Raw genomic sequence first — 15,295 nt, forward strand, 5'->3', positions numbered from 1 at the left:
ATTGCCCAAGAGGACTGCAATCCTCAGCTCCAAACAACAAAGCAGTGAAGCCAATTAATCAAGACAGAAAAAAAAGAAGATTATTTCAAGCTAGAGCTCTCATAATGTAAGTTCAATGAAGTCAACTTCAGCTTCAGCTTCAATTTCAGCAGAGTTCTCTCATATACATCAGTTATAATTGAGGGATTCAAGTTTGGAGATGGATAACTCATCGGATAAGAAAACACATGGGGAGAAATAACAAAAATATAGTGCTATTGGGGCAAATATCCAGAAAGTAGATGTCAGCAGCTAAGGACATTATCAAAATACAAGACGCCAAGATTGAGTCCCTACAGAAAAGGATTGGAGAAACCAAGGGAGGTGGGAATTAAGAGACTATATGCAGAAGGATTTCAACAAATGGAAGGAGGAAATGCAAGCAAAGTGGAAAACTCAGCTGAAACAAATGCAGGAAGATATGACTCGGAAATTGAAGAAAAAGCCAGCCACCATGCCTCACTTCTACAGGATTTGGAAGGTCAAGTTGCCTCACTTATATAGGTTTTGAAAGGTCAAGTTGCCACACTCAAAGCTTAAAATGAAGCACTAAAGGCATGCATGCAGCGGGAGGAGGAAAGAAAGAAAGAAAGAAAGTTTATTAAAGTCTACAAAAGAACGATGGATAGAAAACTTATACAATGAGCAAAAGGGTGGAGCTACTAAACGAGCATCCTAACCCATGCTAGAGAATTGTTTAGGACATAGTTAATGTCATGATCTTCAATGTCACCATAGTCAATACAATACAACACACACGTGGCATGAAACGTCAAAGTATGTCCGGTGACGGGCTAGGATGTGTAGGCAAAAAACCATGATAGATCGTTGTCTACTGTCTTGAAGTGTGGTCGGTCGTGATCTCCTGGCAACGGCTCTATGCCTGGCAAGTGCCATAGTAACCCCAGTCGGTTATATCCTAGGTCTAAACATAGATGAGATGTCAACGAGCGTGATGTGTGCATTTGTCCTCTGTCGAGTGTGTCGCGTCTCGGTCTAGGGGTTTGTCTTACCTGCTATCTGTGATCATGGAGATAGCTGGGAGAACCCTGTGATCACACTCTGAGATGGGTCTGATAAGGTCTCCCATCCCTGTCTCAGTGATCTGATGAGACGTTCTTGATGTCAAACCGCCTCATAAATGAAAGCAACGAGGCACCTCTAGTTTGGGTATGAGAGAAGTCTGGAAAGGGGCTCGAAGCCATCTCTGAAAAGGCAGTGGTATCATCCACGAATCTCGTAGTAGGTGGGGCCACGGAAGGCGAAGTCCTCTAATTCGACCTCATGCCAATCACTCAGTGTGCAGATACAAGACTCTCTAGGGATCCCCTTTGCTTCTCCGCTCTCGATATGGAGTCGGTGCGATGAAACATGGAACTGCCCAATGGCAATCCTAAGTGAGTGTGGTAGGTGGATCTGAGTGTACCTTGGCGGGACAATGAACCCCTCCTTGGAGATGCGTAGGCAGTGCTCGGGGTCCGTATCTCAGTCTCACAGACAGTGGCTCCAGAGGTTTATGATCAGGGCGAGCTTATCCCAAGATGGCCAGTTTGGATGGGAGTTAGGATAGGAGAGTCCAGGATTGGGATCTTGAACGTGTATGCCCCAGCGTGCAGACAGTACCGTCCGGCCATTTGAAGGAGGTTGACAGAGTGTCTTCTGGATGTAGACTCTTGGATTGTTGGAGGGGACTTCAACAACCTAGAATTTGGGGAGGACAGGCAGGGCGGTGCCTCCTTCTTTGAGATGCCAGCAGCAGAGCGGAGCACCTAGGAGTAGTTCATCTTCACCATAAGTGTGGCAGAGACCCGTGGCGAGAGCCAGAGTTCAGCAGGATACCTGGCAGCCTCCTCTTCTCTTTCGGACAGAGGAGACATGATGGACGGCTTGAGAGGCTAGACCGCTTCTACGTTGGGGATTGGGCACTGCACAGAGGCGACTCTACCGGGATTCTGGCAGGCACCACAATGTCAGACCACTCTCCAACAGTACTCCACTTAGAGCAGCCCCGCCGAGGTCTTCCCCAAAAAGGGGTCCACATTCCAGAGAACCTCCTGCAGGACGGGGAGATTCATCCGGTCATGGTAGAGATTTGGCAGCAGTCAGAGACGGCACCTTGCGAGGGGTGGGCTTCATGGGTGGTCGACGTGATCCAGAGGAGCAGTGAGGAGTTGCAGGCTCATGCCCTTAGACGGAGGGCTCTTCAAGAGCGCGAGTGGGCACTGTGGAGAGACCTCGCCTCCATAGAGGGGCTCAGGAAGCAGGACCCAGGATCCTAGTGGCTTAGTGGCAAGTTTGAGAGCGCATGCCTTGAGCTTCAGGACACGGAGATTCGGCGGGCTGAGTTCTCCTATCACTCCTCCCGGGGCCGATGGGTACATCACTTGTTTGGCACTCGGAGATCAGGGATCAGGATGGGCGTATGCTTGGGCGAGAAATCACATTGGTTGGGCACAATGGGACAATGGACCAGCTGGCTCCATTGGCAGATGGAACAGACTACCCATGGAGGCGGAGGCGAGGCTTGGCGCCTTAGCACATTTGCAAGGGGCAGGGCAGCGGATGAGAGAGATTGACCTAGCCATCCCTAAGTCCTTCACGTGTGGATGGACAACAGATGGTTAGGTCAGTTTTCTCGAACTCGTGTCCCTTTGAGGATGATGATGCAACGAGGTAGCACGTAGCTTGGTTTTTTCAGTGTAGGACCTGGAGGCCTACTCCAGGCACTCATTGAGAGAGACCTAGAGATGGATGGGAGCCTGGATGGGATTCATTGGTAGATGATCAGAGTGGTGGGACGTTGGGGAAGGAGTGGCATATTGATCCTTCTAGTATCCCAGAGTAGGATGCCCCCAGATGGCGCTTTTGGCTTTGGGAGGGTAGGCCCTTGAGGGAGGTCCAGTGGGATCCGGAAGAGTGGTTTTGGCCCTCTAGGGGAGGCCTTGCTGAGCAGGTGGACGAGGTGCCCTTCTTTTCCTACACCACACGGATTGGCAGAAGGTTTCAGATGGAATCTTTGACTTGGACCCCTTCAAGGAAGAGGCATTGGGTGGCCCAGAGAGTGCCCAAGGAGGTCCATTCTAGGTTTTGGACGCGGTTATGGTCCAGTTTGTGGTCGAGGAAGATCTCCTTCTTCTAGTTGGTCGCCCACGGAGGCTTGCCCATCGGCCTATGGTTGGAGCAGATGCGGGTGGAGGGGTAGTGTCATTGCTGCTCTGCTGGTTTTTTGGAGATGATCCCTCACTGCCTTTGGAGCTGTCGTAGCGCAGCGACGATTTGGATGGGAGCCCTCAGGATTATGACCCGTATGCAGAGCCTTCAGAGGGACTACACATGGGGGATGGTAGCCTAGTTGACTGAGGGAGGACATGCGTTCCAGATTGATGAGGTCTCCCCAGCTTACAGGATACAGGGTCAGAGCATTCAGAGGACAGAGCTCCATGAGGTGGTCCCTCCTGATAGCCTCGTTCCTCATTTTCCTCTGGAGGACAACGTATGGGAGGTAGTAGCCAATATCATATTGTGGAACATTTGGGTTGCTCGCTGCAGTCTGATGATGGCTGAGCATCCGATTCCACCCTCGGCTACCTTGGTCACCATCTGATAGGATATCTACACCCTCCACTCCACCTGGGAGCGTGGGACCCCAGTTGCGAGGCGTGCTTGATTCTGCAAGGCTTGGCATGCGTGAGTTTTTTACATATTCACTCCGCGAGGGATTGGCTGGTTGTATAGTCCCCCCACCTAGCTGTTAGCCCTAGTACCAGAGATCCCCTATGTAGTGAGCTGGGTTTCTTTGGAACAGGCCGGGTTTTTTCTTTCAGCCTTATCTAGTTTTTTCCGTACTCAGCACCTTCGGGGCTGTTTTGTATGAAGTCTTTCAAGCATTAATCGAAGGTTATTTTCTTTGCAAAAAAAGAAGCGAGATGTATCCTATTTCCGTGTGTTCGGGTGCGATGCCCTTGTTCACATTCCGAAGAAGCAGAGGGGGAAGTTAGATGTGGAGTCCACCCAGATGATCTTTGTCAGGTACAATTCCCAATCCACAGGGTACCGGCTGTATGATCCTTCCAAGAGGGAGATTATCCTCAGCAGGGATGTTATCTTTGAGGGAACCTGCGCGATGCTGCGGCATTAGATGTTTAACCAAGGTTGGTAAGCCAAAAGGTAGTAATAATCCAAGAGTCCAAGGGTGGCACCTAGCTAGTTCAGGCTACAAAACCACCCTGAGGTCGCCAAGGAGACCTCTGTCCATTAATTTCCACCCAAGCCCTTTGTGTAATTCTTAATCCCTCCCCTAGTCTTTCATTGCATACTTAGCAAGCATTTGGTTATCTTGGGAGCTGCATTTCTGAATGTGATACAGTCCACAAGAGGCTAGCAAAGCATGCTCAATCCTTTGGAGCAATGGATGAGGACCATCGATCCATGCAATTTAGTATGTAAGCTCAATTAAAGGCAGAAGACATCAATTAGTATGTATTTCATCATGCTAGACATGATCATCAGTAAACTAAATTTGTGCCTTCGTTGTAAGCTCTATCGTATCCGTCTGCCATTGCTCTTCTCTACTGTTCTATCGATTGACTCAAGAGCTCTCTGGTTTTCACTTTGCACCTTGCACTTTGCAAGATAGGCTCTAATCCGTCTGCTCTTATTAAGGTTTACCCTCTGCTGACATTTGCAAAATTTTCCTTTCAGGGATGGAGTTTGTCATCTACACTCTCTGCTTGGACAGATTGGCCGACTTGCATAACCCACTGCCCCATTCATAGAAACCAATCTTACATTCATAGATTCCAAATCATTTGACAAAGAGGAAATCTATTTTGGCATACGCATTTCAACTAGTTAAGGGCCACAATTTATGTAGCCTTTATCATACTCAAGAAAAAACAAACACCCTACCCATTTCCTCGAACCTCCCAAAGATCTGCCTTCCATCCTTCCTAGTAAGGAATATCTTTTGCTAGGATAAGTTGTAACTGATGAAATGTCTTTTGAGACAATGCACTGATTTCCAAATTGATTTAACTATACTACCCCTTGGCTGAGTGGTGGAATGTCTGTGAAGTTCTGCTGATATCGATTGAGTAACCTATATTTAGAGTGGCCTTCTATCGTTGGTCTTGTAGATGCCTGTAAATTAGAGCGGTATAAAGTGTAAGTGGAAGAAGTTATTCCCTCAGAAACAGGCTAAAGAGCGAGTTTCCTTCAATATAGAGGTTAGCTCGAGAGGAAAGCATGTAAACTGTCCCATAAGCCATTGAAAAATACATGCGATGCCCTTCCCTGGGATTTTCCATGGAGATGTCCTTGATAATTCAAGGTATAAAGGCAAGTGTAGAAGAGACATTACAAAAGAAATTGTACGTCTTTGTTTCTTTGGTACATCAGTGTGAATCAGTGTTCTATATGAAATCGCAGTTCTCTGTGTGAAATTGCAGTTATCAGTTATCCTTGTGAAATTGGCAGCATTCTGTGACAGACCTCACCGTTGTTACTTCTGTAACATGCATTGTTGCGAAGGCACCTTGTTTACTTGAGAAAAATACTAGAAATTTAAACAGACATCCTCATCAAGTGGAACTACATGTCCCGATCAGTGATGTATGCTCACATAGCGCCACAATGCATACCCAGACGTGATGCGAGCCACATAACCTAGCTCAGACCGTGGAAAACGCGGGAATGAGTATGATGGAGAGAGGTGCACCGTGCCATTAAGTTCAGCCGTTGATGTTGCTCAGTACTGTTGGGAAGATGATAGATCATGATTGTTTCTTTGTGGACAAATTCAAGTTACTAGCTTTTTGACCTCCAATGGGCATGCGGCAAAATTAATATTCATATAGTTTTGGCATAATCTATCAAAGCGGCAGTATCTGCCTGCCCGTTGTAATTTTTCTCTCCCTTGCTCTGTACCATTGTGCTTCACATGACATTGAGATTCTTGGCGAATGTAGAGGAGCGATTCCTCTTCATCAGTTTGGGCTCCACAATTCTTCATCGGTTTGCGTTAGAGTGTACCGCAAATCGGTTGTGTCTTGTGGGTCACCCATTTGAACGCGTAATTGCAAACGTCGTACTTGAAGTCGAACTGCAAATGCCCCAATGCCAAACGTCGAACGAATTGCTAACATGTGGCGACATCTTCTCCAAGCTGCTACGTATCCTTGTTTTTTTTTTTGGGTCTGTGGGTAATAGGTAGAATAGATGTGATATAAGATTGGACAGATTCTGTGAATCTAGCTCTCATAAAGCTATATGTGCTACACAATTTAAGAATGTCAAAATGGTCAAATTTTAGATGAAGAATCCAGTTGAGTGTCAAAAATTTTAGATGAAGAAACATTTCTTCTAATTGCTTATTTCACACTTTTTTTTTGCATGGTGAGTTTGTTTTCACATTCCAACTATATTAACCATGAGCTTTCAACAGGAGCTAATGGCAAATTTTGTGGTGGAGCTGATATAAGGGGCTTCCAAAGAAAGCAAAATGCAGGTATTAGGATTGTTGATATGCATTCTTGGATGTGGTACTGAGTTTATTTTCTGTTCAGTCCTCTTTGCTTCAGTGTTGGATTTGCCCAGCTTGCATGTGTTATTGCACTACCAGATTTATAAAAGAATTCAGGAGTTATAAGGCAGTTTGCTGATATATTTAAAATGATTGCCAACTCTCAAGAAGTTGAATTCTCATTTTATTGAGACTCCAAGACAAATAGAGCCTCAATATCTTCATGATTTGTTTGTCTTTTACACAGACAATAATATCTTTGGAATCAGCTTTAAAGTCTTTAAGCGAGTTTGTTGACTTATACCTCCTTTTTGAAGGACAGAACAAGAGGGAGAGAAGCGCATCTTACCCGGGATAACTATCATAAACAGTTCTATTGAAGGTATGAAGTACCTCAAACTATTTTTTAAATATTCTGTTGTATCTGCAATATTCTTGAATCACCTTTCCTTTTCCTGATTGAATTGGCAATAATCACTACTGCTCACAGGTTCTCAAAAGCCTGTTGTTGCTGCTATTGAAGGATTTGCATTAGGTGGGGGCCTCGAGCTAGCCATGGTAATGTGCTGCAAACTCTGGAAATATGGTAGTCAGCCTGACTGCTGTTATTGCAGGAATATAAGTGTGTTTGATTGGAATTTGAAGGTTGGTGTTGGATGTTAACGAAGCATTTCAAGTCCTACCTCATTGCAAGCTTCACGTTGAATGCAACATGACGTTGGAACGATTGGTTGACAAAACCATTTCTAGAGAGTCCTACTTCTGTCTGGGCATATCCCAGGTGTGAGTGGATGCCCATTGACAAAATGGTTGGCTGATTGGTGGGAAAATAAAAGTCTGTCTACCCCATCCTATTGGCTGATACAGGTATGATACCTCTAGAAGAGGAGGCATTATGTCAATTCATGGCTTACCTCCACAAGATTGAGAAGATGGAAGCCAATAGGATACCACACAGGGCGATGAAAGCTATGCAAATCATGGGATGGCACATGAGGAAATGAAGTCGATGGAATCATGGGTTATAACAGCTATAGATATACCAGAAGATGCATATAAAATTAGGGAGATAGTGACACAAAAAATGTTACAGAAACTATGGCAAAACAAAAATGCAATTCTACAAACGGGAAATTAACTTAATGGACAGCTATGGAATGCAAAAATATATCGGAAGACATATCAAAGTTTAAAAGGCACCTAATGTGCAAAATCAGAACCAGTCACATGATCTAGAGGGGGAGAGGGGTAGGCGGGCAAGGCCCATGATCCTCAGAGATGCAAAATCTGCCCCACAAGGGAGGTAGAAAATGAGCAGCATGTACTCCTCAAATGTAAAGCCTAAACACACATAAGAGAAGGTTATGGGAACTAAAGAAATAACTTGAAAAATATGCTTGAGCAACTAGCCAAAAAGCTAGGAAGCTACTTACAAGAGGGTTTGGAACACCGCCAACAACAAGGTACTAGAAGTTAGTAATATTTTCTTTCACTGGATGTAAGGGATCACTATTAGTTATAGTGATCACTGGTCCCATAGATTCTGAAGGGCTGTTTCCCTCGTAGATCAAGGAGGTCAAGGGTTGAGGGACTAAGGGTTTAGGAGGAGCATAGGAGTGGGAGAGAAAGAAGGTGTAAGAGCATGGGGGGAAAGGAGAGAGAGAGAAAGAAAGAAAGAAATTTTATTAGAGTCTTTGGAAGACCGATGGGTCTATGAGACTGAAAGAAAACCTGATACAAATCAAAGTAAGGGTGGAGCTACTAAATGAGGAGAAGGGAGGAGAAGAGGAAGGAGAGAGAGGAGAAGGGGGGAGAAGAGGGAGGAGAAGGGAGGAGGAGGGAGGGAGGGGAAGGGAGAAGGAGAAGGGAGGAGGAGGAGGAGGAGGAGGAGAGGGGAGGAGGAATTGCAAGGTTAGGACATGCTTTGGACGTGGAGTGCAAGGAAGCAATACAATCATATCATGTCAGCTCTCTCTCTCGGTCTCTCTCTCGGTCTCTCAGTCTCTCTTGAGTTGCTCATGTCGCTCCATCTATTTTTCTTGTGTGTCCTTTCCTGTTTTCCTCTATTGTTGTTTCTAAGAATACCTAGCAGCCTCTTTTCTCTGCAAAAAAAAGGAAAAAAAGAAAATCAACCGTTCATCTCCATGCAATTGCCTTGGGATTGACACAACTCAAAGCTTGCACCAACTTTTGTTTATACATCTGAGGTTTGCTGGCTTTATGCATGGGATGCTTTGTTCTTACTGGTTATTTTGTCCCATGAAGGCAGTCTATTAGAGCAGATTGCTCCAAGATTAGATTCTGATGCTTTGTCATCAGTCTAGAATTCTTTCATCTCATGGGCTACATGTGTGCATGAGATCCCTTGGAGTCATGGATGTGTAATCTTGTGTTTGCAAAGGATTAGCACCATTGCATATTTGCAGGCTGAAGCATTTGCAAAGGGCGAGCAATGGCCTGCCGATGGCAATGTGATGAGTGGGCTATGGGGAACATTTGGAACCATAATGCTTGGAAATGCATTTCATGAGACAAAGGACCATTTTGGAAATGGCATTTCGTGAAATGTCTGAAATGCGAGATGTTTTGTAAAAAAGATAGAAACAAGAAAAAGGGAATTGTTTTCCAATCTATTTCTCACTATTTTTTGTTTTCTTCAAGAAACAAAATTGAGGGCCTGATAGTGACTCTTATAGTGAAGATCCTTTACTTTTTAACTTTCCAATTTCAAGTTGAAGTTTTCAAGGAATTAATGTCCATGAATAAATTTATGAGGATTTCAAGCTTGAGGTTTTTAAGCTTTTCATGTTTCACCGTTCATGTGGAAATCGAAAGTCTCATCATTCATGCTCATGGGTTGAAGTTTTGAGTTGATTTGCTGCTACATTGTTAATAATAAAGAAATTAGTGTATCATTGTGGGAAGTTTCATGTTCATTTGTCAATGTTAAAACTTAAATTCAAACCAAGTTGTATCAAATATAAGGTATCATTGTGTCATATATGTTTATACATGCGCACAAAACTATGTCAAGGCACATGTTGTCAAGGGGATGAACATTTCATATGGAATTCAAAACCCATTCCAGCTGAAACTCTGAAGCGTTTTGTGATGACCATGTTTGGACTTGTTCCAGTGCTGAACTCTCCCCCAGGATAATTGGGCCTAATTTGGACTACTATTATTTCCAAACACAAAAAATGATATCTTTTAGAGAGATTCCCATAGTTATTTAGACGGGGGCTTGGGGGTTACAAAATAATAAGCTTCATTGGACATTGTTCTTGTGTGTTTTCTAAGTCTTCCACAAGTATTGCTTGACCTTGGTTTTACCTAGGTTGATATATATATATATATTTTCAAGAAAAGTACTTCATTAAGTATGAATAAAAACCGCAAAGCAAGCTCAAGTGCAGGAGTACATCATGTCAAGCATGAGAAAAAACAGCTCAGAATGAGCAAGCAAAAATCCCAGGTGGCGGCTGAAAATGCTGCCTCATCCCTGAAGGAGAGTCAGAGAAGAAAGGACAATCCTTCCAGACTCAATGAGCAAGCAAAAATCCCAGGTGGCGGCTGAAAATGCTGCCTCATCTCTGAAGGAGAGTCAGAGAAGAAAGGACAATCCTTCCAGACTCTGAGAAAGGCAACCCTCCTAGCACTAGTAGTCCTGGAGGTTCCCTATATGTTTACCCAAATGGCCATCAAAGTGTGTATAGTATCTGCCCAGATACTAGCTATAGTCTAAGAAGGGTGAACCTGGGAGTCCTCCAAAGCCTTTGTACATCTGGCTCTCCAAATATGTCAAGCTGTAATACTAGCCAGAATCTCCCAAGTTGTGTCTACAGAAGCGTGGGGAGCTTTGAATGGAGTAAACGGAACATCCCGGAGGGAGCGTGACTCCACAAGGTGTCGTCAAACAAAAAAAGCTGTGTCCGTGTCATGTCCCTTGAAGAAAGCCTGTGGACCAGTGAATGACAACCAAGCAATTGATCCCCAGGTCATGAAGAAGGGTGCTCTATGAAAAATGCAAAGTATCCTAGCAACACCCTTCCAAATCGTCCTTGCCTGAGTGCACTCCCAAAGGCAGTGCTGCACTGACTCAACTTGCTGAGTGGCATCGAGGACATGTAGGGTCAGCCCCGAATCTGGATCTCCACAGGTTCACTGCAATCCCTCCATGAATAGTAAGTTGGATGAATAACGTGATTTTCCTATTCCTGAGGGATTTCCAAAGTCTTCTCCAAAAGTTTTTCTGCATCTCTGCAGAAATATGAAAAGTATCCCAATGAGGAGCTCTAGAGGGCCTCCAGCCTCTACAACTGAGTTGGAATCTCCTGGCATTCTGACCGTGTAACGAAAGAAGGGGATGCTCTTCTCTCGGTGCCCTGCATCTATCCGCTCCCATTCCCTTGGATCCCACTGCAAGGATCTAATAGGGGAACCTCTATCCAACCAAAGCCTCCAAGATCCAATAGCCAGGAGAACGGGGTCTGGATCAAGATACTACTGTGAGTCTCTACCCATCTCCATGGATCTTGCAATCCTGACAGGCTGAAAAGGAGCCTCCAAAAGAATGTCCTCTGAAGATCTGTGGAGTCTGCCTCCTGCATGAACCTGAAAGACAAGGGTATTCTCATGTGCATCCTGCAAGGCTATAACCTGCAGAGGGATACTTGTCCTCGAAAAAGCCCCCAACCAGGTGGACTCCGAAATAGGCAAATGGTATGTATCCATCCACTCCACTGGTATGGTTGCATCTATCTGCTGCATCCTGGCTACACTTCCTCTGAGGTGACTAAGTGAACGAGCTGTCTGATCCTCTGAAAGCATCCTGAAAGCTTTCCAAGCACCCACCGTGGATGCAGATCCCCACTCCCATCTAGACCACTGCATATAGTGTGACATGCCCAATGATCTGCCATGCTCATCTAGTATGCAATCATTCTACATGACGGGCTACCTGTCAATTTCTTCACGAGAGGAGGGTGGAACTCTCCGAAGAGTACTTCTAAAGCTATCCCAAGCTTTCAGAATGGCAGCCATGAGAGGGGAGGTAGGAGATCTGAGACGGGCTGACGTAAAGATCCATCTGGGCTGTCCATCCAATCTCCTCCCTGAGAAGGTGTGCATGTCTATATAGTGCATAAGAAAAAATCCTTCCATGGCTCTTGACCAGGCATCAAACCTTTGACCACCATCTTGCAGAGCAAGGCTCTACACTGCAAGTCTGGATGAATAATATTGAGACCCCCTTCCGCAGTGGGTAGAATAAGAGTCTCCCAAGCCACCTTGGCTATCACATCTGAAGTGCCGTCTAATCCACTCCACAAAAAATTCCTGATAGGTCTCTTGAGCTGAGTGATATTGCTTGTAGATCAACACCAACAAGAGCAAATAAACCAAGTTGTAGCCAACAGTACCTGGTTTACAACCACCACTCTGGATGCAAGGTCAAGTCTGGCCGAACTCCAGAATAGGAGTTTCCTTGTGATGTTCTCCAACACGGGAGTGAACTGCTGTGCTGGAGAAATGCCCACCCCAACTGGCATCCAAGATACCTGACGGAGACACCCCTTTGAATCCAAGTAAAGCGAATATCAGCACCCCAATTTGGAGTATCCTCATCACTAATCCAGAAACCATTGGATTTGTTCCAGTTAATGTGAGCCCCTGCTGCAATGCAAAATAAATCCAAGGCTATCCTGAAAGAGGTGAGTGTCTGTGGAGTGGCATCCAAAAAAATAGCCGTGTCATCTGTGAGCTCACTGTCCAGCAACTCCTCTTCCTATCTCAATGGAAGTCTCAGCCCAAAAAGAGGCTCATAGCTTCAGCCACAAATAAGAATAGAAAGGGGGCTAGAGGGCATCCCTGTCGGATTGATCTGGATATCTGAAACGTGTCTCCCCTGACTCCACTAATGAGTATCTGGCTATGGGCTGACTTGTAAAGAGCAGAAACCCCTCTAATCCACAAATCTGAAAATCCAAAGCAGAGAAGGGTTCCCTCTAGAAAACCCCAATCTACCCTGTCATATGCTTTTTTGAAATCCAGGAGTAGAATTGCCAGTTTATGGCCCTCATGCATAGCCCACTCAGAAGCCTCCCAAAATGAGAATATGTGATAAAAAATGCTTCTGCCATGGACAAAGCTTGTCTGTGTGTCATGTATAAGATGTGGCAGGATGGGCTGCAATCGCAGGCTAATGGCTTTTGCCAAGATCTTATACAAAGTGCCCAATAAGGTGATTGGTCTCCACTGAGACACTAAATTTCTACAACCTCCTTTTGGGATAAGATGAATGAGACCCTCCGAGAGTGAGTCCGGCATCTCACCCGAGTCCCAAACGCCCTGCAGGGCTGAGGTGATGTAATCCCCAATCTGATCCCAAAAAATAATAAAAAAAGTTGTAAGTCCATCTGACCCTGAACAACTACCCTTATGAAGGGCAGTAAGAGCGGTCTTGAACTCTATGTTGGTGAAGCGTGCATCAAGTGAGGCTCTCATACCTCTATCGCACGAACATAGGAATATGCTGCCAAATAACCTGTCTAGCATCATCTCTGGCCTATGAATCAGGATCTGCAGTCAGAAGGGAGGCATAGTAATCTGAAGCAATCTGCATGATGGCATCTGGATGTGTCTGAAGTATCCTGTCTGAGTCAACAAGGTGCAAAACACTCTCTCTACTATGTTTAGGGCCGAGAGTAGAGAAGAACTGCTTGTTGACTCTACCTCCGATCTGCGTCCAGAAAGACTCTCTGGCGTGAAAGGCTTACTGTACTCTTTGATTTAAAAGTGTCTGTTGATGAGCCCTTGCTGCAGCAAGGTACTCCTGAATCCAAGTATCTATAGGCTGTTTTTTCTCTTCTCTCTGAAGAGCTACCAGCTGCTGTCAAATGGCAATCTCTCGCCTGCGAATCTCATCTCTCTTGATACTAGCAATAGAATAATTAAAGTTGCTAATGTCAGTGAGGGCTGCAGCCACATCTGACGGGAACGACTGCCCACCCTGCAGGTGAGAAACCCAAATCTGTAGCACTGCCTCTGTGAGGCCCTCCTCTCTATAGAAGGCATCTGGAAAATCCTGATACTGGCAGAGCGGCCTCTCGCCCGAGGCTCTGAACCCACCAAAACAACTGGAAAATGATCTGAAGTGGACACCCTAGTGCTGATGCATACTGTCCCATCTCTGTCCAGTGCCCAACCATCCACATAAAATCTGTCAATCCGTGCGTGGATATGCATCCTTACTCTCCTGTTCGACCAAGAAAACAGAAGAGACTGTGGCTAAGTGTGAAGCATCATCATACCAAACATCTCTGCCACTGAACTGAAAAAGGAAGGCATCCCATGCTGCTCTCTCAAGGGAGTGAATGCCACCTTCCCTACCCTCTCTTTTGTCTGCAGGCATCTCAATCATGTTGAAATCGCCCCCAATAATCCAAGAATCTACAATATGTGACCAAGAGAGAAACTCCTTCCAAAGGAGGACACGATCTCCTCTCAAGTTGGGTGCATAAAAGTTAAGAAAGCCAACCTTATGCCCACCAATCATCAAAATAACCCACTGTGCTCTAGAGGGGACTATGACTCCGTGTCCAATGACCAAGGGGAGCATCAAAGAAGAGATAGAAATGCAAATGCCTCCCTTGGTGCCCAAGGCAGGTGACCAAAAAGTATGGCCAGAAAGAAGCTTACCTGACTTGGAACAATCTCTACCCCCCAGCTTATGCTCTTGGAGCATAAGGATATCAATGGGGCCACCTGAAACACCTGGATGGAGTTGGTTACGAATCAGCTGCCTACGGCGGCGATGAGGTATACCACCGAGGCCCTGAACGTTCCAACTAACAATCCTCATCGACGGGAGGAGAGGCCGGGTGAAAGACCCTACCCCCGACTTGGTGGTGGAGAAAATCTGGGGCTGGCAGGGAGAGGAGGAGGGAGGGGGAGGGAGGGGAGAGGGGTGCAGGACGGAGGGCAGCAGGGAGCAGCAGGACGAGGAGCTCAGCAGCCTTGCTGAAAAATGCGCATGAGTCTGTTTAGATCAGGTTGATATTCAAATCACGTGTCTCAGAAAAATTGGAGTGCACCCAAATGCTGCTAGAGACCCTCGGTTGATGAGGAGAGTAGAATCGGGATTAGTGAATCAGCTAAGGGTGAATCTGCTCCTCCCAATATACTGATAAAGGACTTGACGCTCATCGATGTATACACCGAACAAGGTTGGTGACGAAGGACAACCTTATTTGACCCCAATTGTGCTGATGATCTCCTCTAATCACCCAGTCTAAGTCTTGACTCTTTTTGATACCAGCTCGTATAGGACTGCCCAAATGATGTCCCGACTGTATCCTAGATGTAGTGGTCGTCGGAATAGTGGTAATGACAAATCTTAGTGTGAAAATGTGGTCAAGTGTAGCATGATCTGCCCGAAATCCTGCTTGCCCCATAGCTCTAAATCCCTCACAGTCGGCAAACTGTCTGACTTGGGTGTCAAGTGCTGATGCATAAATCTTATCGGACACACAATCATGATGGTCTTGTTGCTGCTGGCTGCTGGGCAGCCCTCTGCTGGTTGCAGACCAGCTCTGGATCCTGACCAGCTGCACACCATCCCAAGAACAATTGCATTGTTGTCACATGTCAGTCCAGACTATCGCACCTCTATTTTGTACCGTTTTGACTACCAGCTTCTTCAAACAAGTGCAGGACGCTGCACAATTTTTCATTGCT

General features: G+C 45.6%; 1 protein-coding gene across 1 annotated transcript in view; it reads left to right on the top strand.

Annotated features, from left to right (window-relative positions):
• LOC147902509 (peroxisomal fatty acid beta-oxidation multifunctional protein AIM1-like) overlaps positions 1–15,295 on the top strand; it is a 101,928-nt gene that overhangs the window by 35,687 nt on the left and 50,946 nt on the right. Inside the window, exons 4-6 of the mRNA XM_087373452.1 lie at positions 6,482–6,544; positions 6,882–6,941; positions 7,050–7,117. Of these exons, the coding sequence (XP_087229578.1) occupies positions 6,482–6,544; positions 6,882–6,941; positions 7,050–7,117 (191 nt within the window). The remainder of the gene's footprint in view (positions 1–6,481; positions 6,545–6,881; positions 6,942–7,049; positions 7,118–15,295) is intronic.

Source organism: Dipteris shenzhenensis, chromosome 4 (genome assembly GCF_047967505.1).
Source record: "Dipteris shenzhenensis isolate YYH24624 ecotype China chromosome 4, Dip_SZ_1.0, whole genome shotgun sequence".
Lineage (NCBI taxonomy): Eukaryota > Viridiplantae > Streptophyta > Polypodiopsida > Gleicheniales > Dipteridaceae > Dipteris > Dipteris shenzhenensis.